General features: G+C 43.8%; 1 protein-coding gene across 2 annotated transcripts in view; it reads right to left on the bottom strand.

Annotated features, from left to right (window-relative positions):
- The window catches only part of MAP2K5 (mitogen-activated protein kinase kinase 5), a 120,056-nt gene that overhangs the window by 75,052 nt on the left and 32,403 nt on the right, over window positions 1-12,601 (bottom strand). For both annotated transcript variants that reach the window (XM_042039142.1, XM_042039141.1), the window contains exons 9-11: window positions 7,565-7,604; window positions 2,542-2,610; window positions 2,366-2,447 (exon numbers count right to left, since the gene is read on the bottom strand). In XM_042039142.1, the coding sequence (XP_041895076.1) occupies window positions 2,366-2,447; window positions 2,542-2,610; window positions 7,565-7,604 (191 nt within the window). The remainder of the gene's footprint in view (window positions 1-2,365; window positions 2,448-2,541; window positions 2,611-7,564; window positions 7,605-12,601) is intronic.

Here is a 12,601-nt window from a genome sequence, read left to right as displayed (position 1 = left end):
TCCTTACATTTTGCACCAAAAAAAGACCTCTTCTCACACCCCAAACTGCTAAACCTGGCTGTCACAGCTGGCTCTAAAGGAACTGCTGCTGGAAAAATGAAGGAAAACACATTTTTTTGCAAACAAATGGGGAAATCTGGAGTTTTTCTGTGGAGGAAAAAAAATATCTGTGAAAAAAAAATTTTCCCAAATCCAAAAATGTCAGCTCCCACACGTGTACATACATCCAGGTTCAGTCTGGTCACCTGCACATCTCGTTTTCCAAGGGGAATTTAGCAGGAATTTAGCAGTTTCAAGGGAAAGAGGCAACCACGTAAGTAAAAAGCAACAGGGCATTTCACCACCTTTATTTAGGACATCAACTTTATTACAAATATAAAGGGGCAAAGCTGGAAAACCTCATTTCACATCTCTGTTGCTCTTTAAAATCAATTGGCAGGTGGGAGGCTGATCCAGGTCAGTTCAACCTCAGGGCTTTGGTATTTGCAGGCCTGGAGTTACTTGGATTTTTCCTGGTTGCAGGTGCCAGGGAAGCACCAATATGGTCCTACACATGTCCCCTGAGCACCCCAAAAGACTCAGATCCACCTGGATCCAGGTCATCCATGAAGGAAATAGCCTGTGATCTGCAGTCATGGGATATGGATTCAGGAAATATAAACTAAACCAGCCAAAAGGGCTAAAAATTTGACAAGGTTAAAGCTGTTCATCTGCAGGATGAAAAGTGGTTTTTTTCTTCTCTTTACCTGCATCCTTATGAATCAAAATTAAAAGTCTGGGGGGAAAAACAAGGCAAGGTCCCTTTATTTGCATTTTGTTCTTCCTTTAAGCAATTGCTGGTGCTTTCTGCCAGAAGGAGAGCACAACATGAGGCAGAGCAGAGGTCTTCTCCAGAACAATTCCCAGCAATTTGTGCATGGTCAGTAAACTCTGCCACGGTGCTGCATCGCAAGGGATGCACACCCTAAAGGCTGAAATATCTTCAAACAGGAAATCAGAGCATTTCTGTCCATTGTATTTGGAAAAATCCCTGGATTCTAGGAGCACAATCTGAATTTTAGGAGCGCTATTCCAGGCAGATGCTCATTTTGGCAGCAGCAGATGCTCCCTTGCTGTGTGTGACTACTGCTTTACACAGGCTTGTAAGTCTGAGTGTAACTGCGAGGCAGCTCAGAGAGAGGGCAAAGAGTCACCCAGCAGCACAACAGCAAAGAATTTAACTCGTGGGCTTTGGGGTTTTTTTAATAAAACCTTGAATAAAATACTTTTTCATCCAGAGAATCTGAAAGAACACTGGGAACAGGGTGCAGCCATCGCTGGGAGGGAGGTGGAAGTGTAAAAAAGGGAAATAACAGTAAAACCAGATCATTTTAACAGGGAGAAAACAAAATGCACCATAAACCCTAAAGGGCTTCACCCTGCTCCCCACCAGAAAGGAAGAAGCTGCTTGACAATGTTTAATGGGCCACGTTTGGGATTTTGGCTCTGGGATTTTTTCCTGCCAAAAAGCCTCCCCTCCACAGCGAATTATTTGGGAGATCTTTTCCTTCTTGATACCCAGCTTAAAGGAACCTTTGTGGAAAACCTGGCTGGGGCATAAAATCCTGGCTCCTAAGGAAATCCTGGTGGGAGGAGCACGCTCTGGCTCGATGGGGAAAGCAGAGCGCTGGGAAGAGCCCGAGACACGCAGGGACAGCATCTGCCACAAGAGCTCCCACACAGAGGCCAGCAAGGGTTACAAACCGCTGCCACCAGGGGATTCTCCCTGCCTTTCCTCCAGGAATAGCCAAGAATCCCAAGCAAAGTGCTGGGACACCTCTGCCAGGTCAGGCTGTGGGGTGGGGGATATTTCTGGGCTGAGGATTCACGTGGGGAGGAACGAGAGGGAGCTCAAGAAGGAACTCGGCACCGAGCTGGCAAACAGCTGGGTTGGAAAATAACTCCTTGCCTGGCAATTAAGAGACGATTTCCACTGCAAACACACAGGACATTGGGTTAATAGATTTCTTTAAAGGAAAAGCTGTTTTGGCTATCAAAACACTACAAGTGAGGAACAGCTGTTTTGTCAGCGAGGACAGATTGCACGGGAGGCTCAAATATCAAACCACAAATTAAGGCAGCATTTATTTCTCTTCTATTTACATTTTCCATAAAAGTAAGTGAAGTTACACACGGGGAAAGCGCAGCATTCCATGGAGAATACCCCACAATCCCAATTCCAACCTGCTCTGGTTTTTTAACTACCTGCAATGTTATTAATACTCCACATTTTCGAGTCATACTGCTGCATTTCATTCCAAAAAAAAAAAAACCCCTTCTCATTTAATTACTTAGCAATCAAAAACAAACTGGATACACTACTCACCATCCATGAACTCTGTACACAATGAAATCCTGTTTTCTACAAAAAAAGCACCGTAAAATCCTATGATATACGAGGAGTCACACTGGGAAGAGAAAGGAAAAAAAGCATGAGGTTGTTTTAAAATCTGCTGCAAGAAAATTGAAGCAAGAATAATTCAAATGGTAAAATCCACATACCTTATAAAGAATTTCTAACTCTGACATTATCTGCTTCTGGAGTTCCAGGGTTATGTCTAAGGGTATGACCTGAAACACAAGAGATACCATCTGAGGTCATATAAAAGGCAAGTGAATTACTCAAAATAAAAAAACCTGAAGATCCATGGACTAAGAATCCTCGTGGGATCACAAGAAAGAGAGGAATAGGTGGAAAGGATCTTTTAACAGAAAGGAAAGGGAAACGAAAGGATTGTCGGATAATCTTGGGATGGTTTGGGTAGGAAGGGAACTTAAAGCTCATCCACCCTTATCCCAGAGTGCTCCAAGCCCCAATGTCCAACCTGGCCTTGGATACTTCCAGGGATCCAGGGGCAGCCACAGCTTCTCTGGGAATTCCAGCCCAGCCCCTCACACCCTCTCAGGGAAGGCTTATTCCCAGTATCCCATCTATCCCTGCCCTCTGGCACTGGGAAGCCATTCCCTGTGTCCTGGCCCTCCATCCCTTGTCCCCAGTCCCTCTCCAGCTGTCCTGGAGCCCCTTTAGGCCCTGGAAGGGGCTCTGAGCTCTCCCTGGATCCTTCCCTTCTCCAGGAGAACATTCCCAGCTCTCCCAGCCTGGCTCCAGAGGGGCTCCAGCCCTTGGAAAACACCTCCGACCAACCCGACCTGGAGCAGCTCCAACCAGCCCCTCACTGCTGAGTTTATCCAGTGCCTCCCTCCTCCATCCCTGCCCTCATTTCTCATCATTCCAGCTCCTCAGCAGGACCAGAGCACCAGGGACTGCAGCCGAAGTGGGCTGCACTTCCTGAAGTTATACATTTCCAAGATTTTCAGGGCAGACTCTCTTAACAAGGCACTGAAATCAAATTTAACACTGAATTCTTTGCCATGATTCTTTGAAGACTTGAAAACTCAATCATTAAACTCTGCTTTATAAACCAAACTGGACTCAGTGCTCTGAGCCAGGCTCAGTCTGCCCCCCACCCAATAATTCGCAGTTTAATACGTTAAGCTAAAGGGAAGCAAAATTTAGTCAGTTTGCAGAATTAGCAGAATAAATATTACAGAAATAGTGCTGACAGAACAGAACACAGGGAGCCCATTTCCAAACACAGCACCAAAATCTGTCTCCAAGACAAGCCAATAACCTGCCTCTTCCCAGAGTTTGCTTTGGGGTTATTTATAAAAGCTGTCACTAAACTAAATTGTAAGTGTAGTACAGGGCTGCCAAGAAACGTTTAACACACTTGTCCAGATCAATAATCATTTGCCAACAATATTCACTTACATTTTTTCCAGCGTGAAAAACTTAGAAATTCATCTGCTGGGATCCCCCCAGTTGTGGTCACGGCACATCACCAGAATTCCATCTCGTCAGTGGTGTAGAATTAAAATTTTATCTCACCCGGTTCTAATCCTGGTGAGGAATTTCCCTGCAAAGGCTTCACTGACCTCAGCATCAGAAATATCCCTGACATCCCAACACCCAGGCCTGGAATGAGGAAAGGTCTGAGGCTCCTTTGCATTAACCTTAACTACAAACAGCCCCCAACACTGAGGATAACCTGGGAAAGCAGAGCTTCCCCATTTACAGGTGGTCCGGACACCAAGGGAAGGACACAGACAGCAGAATTACAAGCTTATTTCATCCCAAAATTCATCAGGAGAGATCAGCCTCACTTTTCCTGCAGAATTATTTTACTGTTTTCTTCCACCTGGAAATGTGTGGTTTGTGTGGCCCCACCTGATGTCAAGGCTGGAGGAACCTTATTTATTTACAGCACAAAAAGAGGAAAAAACCATTTACATCCCACCTTAACTTGCATTTATCATCTCCTTTTGAGTGAAATTTCCAAGCCTGTTCTGTAGAGGTAAAAAGAACTTTCAGGGATTCATGAGGTGACAGTTTCCAGCATGGGCTGGAACTGTGTTAAAGCAGAAAAAGAACCCCAAACATCTCCTCAGAGTCATTGCTACTGAGGAGGAAGCTGTGAATAAAGATTTGGATGCAACATCCTGGAATCCTGGAATGGTTTGGGTTGGAAAGGACCTGTTACTTCCCCATTATTTCCCTGGAATCACCTGACTCTGCCCAGGGTGCTGGAGCCTCAGGGATGTGGACGGACAGGATGGATCCAGTGTCAAAACTGGCTGAAATGGTTGAGCTGGGGAAGGGTATTGGACCAAAAGGGCATTTAAAAAAAATTTAAATGACATGGAGATGCTCTGGGATTCAGCAAGGTGCTCCAAGCAATCTTCCTGATCAAGCTCCATCTTCTTAATGAAGTTTTTGCCCAAAACACAGCGATTTTGGAATCACACTGAAGCACAGGTGAACCCAACCCGTACTTCCATGGAAAAGGGTTAACTTTGGAGAGAGGAATCTACCTGAGCCCATCTCCTCTGCTCCCCACCACCCCTCCAGGACAAACAAGGCTGAGCTGTCAAGTGAAATCCAAGCAGTCAAGTGACTGAATTATAATTTACTCCGTGCTCAATTTAAATCAGTGTGAAGCTATTAAAATATCCAGTATAAATACAGCAATTCATCACAGGCTGTCATGGATGACTCCATCCATTTGCTGGAGTGGCACTCGCTCCACTAAAGGGAACCAGAGCAAAAGCACAGGTCAAATTCAGCTGCTATTCTGTTTTAATTCCCTGCTTTAATCTGGCCTGACATAATTGTCTTTTGCAGTAGGTACAACTCAGAGGAAATTTGGGGGCATTACAGGCAGTATACAAATGATTAATCAAATGCTCCATTGAAATGCCAGCTAAAAGCAGTGGGAGAATGGCAAGCAGCCAGTGCACACTCACAGCTTCCACTTGGATTCCTCCCCTGGAAATAGGGAGAAGTTACTTGGGAAAAGGGCATTAAAGCCTCTGCAGGGAAAGGTTATATAAAAGATGTCATTTGGTGCATCACTGAGGGATTATGGTATGGATTTTTTAGCGTTGGGTTGTTTGGCTGAGGGATTTTCATGATTATTTACCAGCTGAAAGTATTTTAATCAACAGGTTTTTGGTTATCTTGTGCAATTAAATCTGTATATTGTCATTAGAAAAAGCCCCAAAATGCAGAGCTCTGCTTTCCCAGATCCCTCCCCTACAACCTGATAATCCTGTGTCAAAACATTGGATCTGTGTGATGATCATGTCAAGAGGTTGGCATTGAAATCCTCTTTAGTTGCTGCTTATGTCAAGATACAAGGAATTTAATTAATTACTTTTTACTACCACATAAAATCATAATTATATATAATTATATATAATATAGACTGTCTATGATATAGACATGCTCTTTTCTATATTTCCTATATATTTTAATAGAAATATTTAATTAAGTAATCTTTTTGACGGCAATTCCACAATCACCACCAGAGCAGCTCTCCCAACCTCCAGCTCGTCAGCACCTTATTTTTAACCACAATAATGCAAATTTTGATTTAGTATCTCTCTGAAATCACAGAAAATGAAATAAAATTGAGAGTGAAAGGCCCAACACGAGCAGAACCTGCCAGAGACCCCATTTCCCAAATCTCCAGGATGCTCATTATCCACCAGGACTCCCCAAACCTGCAGACTCCAAGGGAAAAAGGAGGTGAAATTGCTGGGAAAAGGGTTTTGCCACAGGGAGGTGATTTCAATTAACCTTGCAAAGGGTGAACTTGTCCCTCCTGCCTGAATTCCCAGAATTTCCTGGCGCTCCAGCTCCTCTCCAGGCAGCTTCTGAGGGCACCTCCAGCCCCAGACATGGATGGAGCTTGGAAAAGCCCATTTGAGGAAGCAGTGGAGCTTTTTTAGATCCATATTGAAAGCTTTTAATTATAAAAAAATAATATTTATTACAGTTTCCATCCTTTTGTGCCTGTCACAACTCAGAGAACTCCTGTCTAACCATTCCTGACAGGTTTAGGAAGGTTGGACACCACTTAAAAAGGCTTTTCAAAATGACTTTTTCCAAAACTTTTTTAACCTTCTATAATTAGAAGCTATTAGGATGTTATTTCTGTGCTTTCCACAGGTGAAGACCCATTTCAAATCCAGCAGGAAGAATTTGCTTCCCTGCAATTCACAGGAAAATCAAAAGCCTTTTTTTTTTCTGGGATGAAGGGATTTCTGTGATCCTCAGGAAAAGCCAGAACTCAGGCAGAAGCACATTTTTATAAATTCCACATGACTGAAACCACAACCTGAGCCTAAATCTGAAGTCAAACCACACAAGTTCTGCCCAATAAATAGAAATATTTCATTCAAATCTTGTATAACCTTTTATCTTGAAATTTCATTTCACTCCAATGCTGCTTTAAGCACCCAGCTCCCATCATTCCTCCTCCCGCCTTCCTCTCCCATTCCTTCACTTTACCTCAGTTATCCCAGAATTTAAGGATTAGAGGATGGGAAAAGAAATAAAAACCCATCTCCCAGATTTTTAAACAATTATTCCATAAAGAGTTCCATTTTAAAACAAGCCTTTTTTTAGATCACCAACTATTAATAGGAATGGCACAAATGCAAGAATTTGTTTCTCCAAATCTCCTCTGCTTCGAGTTTCAACAAAATTGTTCAGTTGAAAAAAAATCAGATCTATGGAAAAATTACCTCTTTTTTGGATTATTTTTGTGCAGATGAACTATTAATAATTTCATTTACAAGCATAGATTAATTAACAGATTACATCCAAGAGCTGCCACGCTGTTGCTATTATTTTATCCCAGTTTTAAATGAATTCCAGTGAAAATTGGGATTTATCTGATCACAAAATGCTTCAATCTCCAGGTTTAACCCAAGTAAGGAGCCCAACTGCACTTGAAACATCCATGGAGAGGTCAAGATGTGGGGATTTCAGGCAATTCCCTGGGGGAAAACCCTGGATTTTGGGAAGCTGTGCTCATTGGGAATGACTCCATTTACAGGCTGGGGTTTTCCTGCATAGATTAATGCAATAAACCAAACTGAGATCCAAAAATCAGAGGGAAGGGAGGGAAAGCAAGGTCAGGAAAAACTGGAAAGAAAGAAGATGTCTGGAATCTCTTACCTTCACTGCCAGGATTTTTCCACTACGGATATGATATGCCCTGTGTGAGGAAAAAATGCAATAATTTGAGATCATATAAAATTCCCCCTGTAAGGAAGTGCAATACAAATACACTGATTTCACAGGAAAGTGACTTTTGGCTCACAGATTTTATGCAAAGCCAATTTTATCCAGCATTTCTAAGGGAAAACAGAGGAAAATACGGGATCAAAAATATATTTACAAGGGAACCATTCAGCAGGCTTGTATCTTTATTTTTGATACAAAATATACACATTGAAGGCTTTGATACAGCAGAAAAATAAACTATAAATGGGAATTTAACAGAATCATTTAGGTTGGAAAACGCCTCCAAGATCACTGAGTTCAACCTTAAATCTGAGTTAAACCTTGAATTTATCCACTTCCCCATTTTCTTGCAATGGAATTAATTAAGATTATAACCATCACCCAGAATTTTCATGGAAAAATCAGGATTATCTCACCAATCTGCCAGTCCTGTGGGTATTTTCAGAGACAAGCAGCTACACCAATTAAATTGAATTAAAACAGATTATGGCCAATTCTTTCTCATAACTTAAGGACCCACACAAAATATCAGCAAAATTAAATTTCTGCATTTATTTTAAGATTTCTTTTAAGATTAGTGGGTGCATATAAAGGTAGAAAGAATTATTGGTAATGTTTGGAGGCACCCAAAAATAATTTTCCAGGGTATTTCAACAGCAGGTTGTCTTCATTTCTGAGGAGAAACACCCATAATTGGCTATTTAACAATGGCTTGAATATTCCCAACCATGAACACGTGAGAAAATAAAGGCAGGTAAAAAAAAAAAATCTCCTCAAAATCCAATGTAATTTTGCATAAAAACAAAACCATTAAAGGTTTTCCTCTTCAGTGGTTTTACTGTTTCACCCTGATTTATGGCACTAGGCACAGCAATGTCAGAGATGTGGCACTAACCTTAAAGAATTATAATATTTTACCACTCTCTATCTCTAGCAATTATTACTGAAGAAGAAAAGCTTTAATAGTTGGGTTTTTGCATGTAAAATCACCCAGAGACAGGGTGAGGCTGTCGTTTAATCTTATTTACAACCCTGAGAGCTCCCCTAATTTCTGGTAATGGCTTGGCAGTTCCTAAAAACTTCACCTTAATTTAATAACTCTTGGATGAACATTTCTGTAACCGAGTGGCATTGGCTTTTAGGGGGAAAAAAAAAAGAGTTTAAAAAGGCAGAGGGGGGAAAAAATCACTGTAGAAAATGAGATCATCCATGGGAGCTCTGATAGAGCAGGAGCTGAATCCACGAATCCACGAGCTCTGCTGTAACTGGGGATGAACCAACAGTGGCAAAAACATCCTGGGCTTAAGATGAGCAGGAATGATAAGGGATGAAGAGGTTGGGAAAAGATGCTCAACGTCTGTTGGCTTAATAGGGACCTCACTGGACAGTTTAATTAGCTCGTCAAGAACCTGATCCTTTTTCCATAGGAGAGATCTCCTGTTTCCGAGTGAATTAAAAGGGAAGACTTGATTATTTAATTATGATGCACGCTAATTCATCCGTGGAAGTTTGGGTTCAATTTCCAGCAGAGGGCAGATACCTGGTTTGGTTTACAGAGCACTGACAGCACCAATTTAACATTTAATTATCGCTGGGAATTGGATCACAAAGGAGCAGGAGCCCGTGGGCCGGCGTGGCCGGGGCCTTTGGGATGCCAGGCTGCCCAGCAGGACAGGAATTTGTTTACTCCAGGCTGATCCAGCATCTCAATTGTCCTGCCCTTGCCCAGCACAATAACTGTAAAGTGATTAATGAAGTTTGAATGGGAGCTTTGGTTACACCAAAAGACAACCCTACACCTCTGCGGTGTTTTAATTAACAGCTAACACTTCAAATTAGGCTGGAGTTGCTGCAGTAATTATCCCTTCCAATGAGTGTGGAGGGAAAAAGGGTTTTCTTGGATGTTATGTGGGACTGGAAGGTGGAATTGATCATTTTGGTTACAGCCAGCACCGCTAAAGCCTGAATTTAATACCTTTATGCAGCTTCTAAGGAACGGACTAAAAAAATCCCACGGGATAGCAAGCACAGCATGAGGAAAACCAGACTTTTAGTAAATTTATGGATGTCTAGGAGGAGATTAAACCAACATTCCCACTCAAAGTCTCATCTCAAGGGTCATCTCCCAGGTTTTGGTGCCACCTCCAGAAGTGAAGCAAGCAAACCCATCAGAGAAAAGGAGCAAAATTCCAAAGGTTCCTCAGCAACTTGGCACACTTCAGGAACGCACTTAAAATCTTCCAAGGTGGCAGGAAAATTCCTAGAAACAGCTCAAAACAGCAGCTCCCCAGTGCCAGGGACGGGTTTGAGCAGTGCCCAGCAGTGAGGAGAAGGGGATGCTAAACACCACGCTGGGTGTTGGGGGGGGTCTCCCTCCCCGCTCCTGGCACAGGAGATGGAGGCAAACACAGAATCCTGGAATGGTTTGGGTGGGAAGGGACCTTAAAGCCCATCCCATTTCACCCCCTGCCATGGGCAGGGACATTTCCACTATCCCAGGGGGCTCCAATCTCTGGCCTTGGACACTTCCAGGGACCATCTCCTGGTGGGAAGTTCCCCCAGTGACACAGAGCTTGGCTTGAAACCATCACACCTTGTCCAAGGAAAGGACAGAGACTCCAACGCTGCCTGGCTGAACATTCCCACTGGGGAACAGACATTTCAGTCTCTCCCTCCACATTCCCACCAGAATTCATTATTCCAAGCCCCTGCATCCATTACAATGAACAGCTCCTAAGCAAGACTGGCACAGTTGTGTCCAATATTTCACCACCCTTGGCTACAAACCACATCCCGAGACATTTAAAGCCCTGAAGGGCCCCACACAAGCCAAGCCCTTCAGCAGAACTTTGTCTCCTCCACTCTGGAAAAGCAGAGCGTCCCTCAGGGAGGGCTGCAGAGGTGGCGTGGCCAAAACCGGGGTTATTTTGGGGAATAAATACGAGAGATGCTGTGTGAGCAAGCACCGTGTTTGAACAAAGCCCTCCAGCTAAGCCACGAAAACTTGTGATGGACTGCGGAGAGTGCATCCCTTGTGTCCCAGAAAATACAAATCAATATCATGGAAAACTAGAATAGGGCTTTGGGGGATCTGCCAACCCTCAGCATCTCTCCCCCCACCCCGTACAGGAGATGTGTTTCTACAGGAAAGCAAATGAAAAACGGGAAGCATCAGAAGCAGCAGGTTTGCGTTTTAAGGAGAAAAGGGGAACGGAAATCCACATTACCTGCTTTGTTCTTCCTGAGGTAAAGAAAACCAAGGAGAAATGTCAGGGCTTTGGGCTCTTCATAGAATAAACCCCAGCCCACCCTAATATTTGACGCTAAATACTCGGTACACCGAATACGATGAGTTTCTACTCAACACAGAAGGAAAACAAACCCAACTTCAGAGAAAATGTGCCAGATTCTTAATAAAGAGCTAATAAATTCTTAATAAATAGCGAAGATGGCAAACAAAATATTTCTCTCAGACCAACAATTTTACATCCTCCCTGTGAGGAATTTTACCTAAAGCACACTGGGAGCTGCAGGATGCTGTGGTTGCGGGATAATTCTTTCCAGCGCAAGCAAAGAACCAACCACAGGTTGCAACCTGCAGGCAACTCAAGGGAAACACTAATTTTCAATTTTTTTTCTAATTTTTAATTGCAAAGCCCTTGCCCACATGTGAGTGAATCAACAATGGTCACATCACGAGCAGGGGCTGAGTTTGCAAAGATCCCCGAGCTTTTTCCAGCAGCTTTTCCCATCAAACACAACTTCTCACTACAAGCTGAGTTTGGTATTATATTAAATCTCAAAATAAACACAGTCTCTACCTAGACACCAAAATCCATTCAAATTATCCTCTCATGCTCAGAACAGCACCAAAGGAGCCTGGAGCAGCACAGGATCTGCTTCCCATCTGCTCCCTCTGGCCACCAGGATACATCCTTTCATTTTTCCCCACAACAGCCACGGGAACAACTTCTAATCAATAAGATACTCCTTGGCAAGCCTAAATGATTCAAGGGAAAGCCATGACCTGTCTGCTGTGCCAATGAGCCAGCCCTGTCCCTTCCCAGAAATATAACCAACATCAGCAAAGATGACAAAATGATGAACTGACAGACGGAGACAGCAGCGATGGGGCTGCAGGATCCAGGGATGCAACACTCCCCTCCAGCCTGGGGACACCTAAGGCTGGTGCCACGAGGGGCGTGGGACAAGGGATGGAGGGACAGGACACAGGGTTCCCAGATGGGATATGGGGAAAAATTCCTCCCCAGCATGGAGATTCCCTGCCTCTCCCATGCCCTGTCCCAGTGCTGCAGTACTGGAGCTCCTCCTTTCTTGCCAAGAGCTTTCTCCTGAGGTCCATCTGAACTTGCCAAGGTGGCAGCTTCAGGCCACAGAGTAAAACTAGAAGTGAATATTCTGCTTCCTTTCTCCCGACGCTTTTCCTCCTACTTCTCACCTGGGGATGAATGCATTACCCACATTTGTTAAAAACAGCAGGAGATAATTTCCCTCAAAAGGGTTGGGAAATATTGTCCCATTTCCCCACAGTTTACTCCCGGCACTGCACTGAGGAGCTGCAGAGGAAGCTCTCCAGACCCACTGAGACAAACACCACCACACACCAAAGGTCTCTGGTGCCACGGCAGAGTGTTTCCAAACAGAAATAAGAGTTTTAAGCTTCTTATTTGAGCTCAAAAGTGACCAGAAAAAGCTGTGCTTGTAGCAGGCCACACCTTCAGACGTGAGGGCGCAGAGGGAGTCAAACCGGACATTTATGAGAAATAACCGAGAGCAAAAAGCTGCGTCGGTGTCGTGCACAGGGACCTCAGCCCTGCAGCACAACGTGCCAGCCAGCAGCTGCAAACTCCACGCAGCAAATCACCCCCACATTTGCTTTACTGGTAATTTTCTCCTTTTCCCCCCCTTTTTTTGCCTGGGACTGCTGCTGTTTGTCGTGCTCGTGGT

The sequence above is a fragment of the Corvus kubaryi genome, unplaced genomic scaffold, assembly GCF_017639235.1.
Source record: "Corvus kubaryi isolate FWS band 111438036 unplaced genomic scaffold, C.kubaryi_AGA036_p1.0 37394, whole genome shotgun sequence".
In the NCBI taxonomy this organism is placed as follows: Eukaryota; Metazoa; Chordata; class Aves; order Passeriformes; family Corvidae; genus Corvus; species Corvus kubaryi.
The sequence above is the reverse complement of the archived record's forward strand: the minus strand, read 5'-3'. Positions and strand labels throughout refer to the sequence as shown.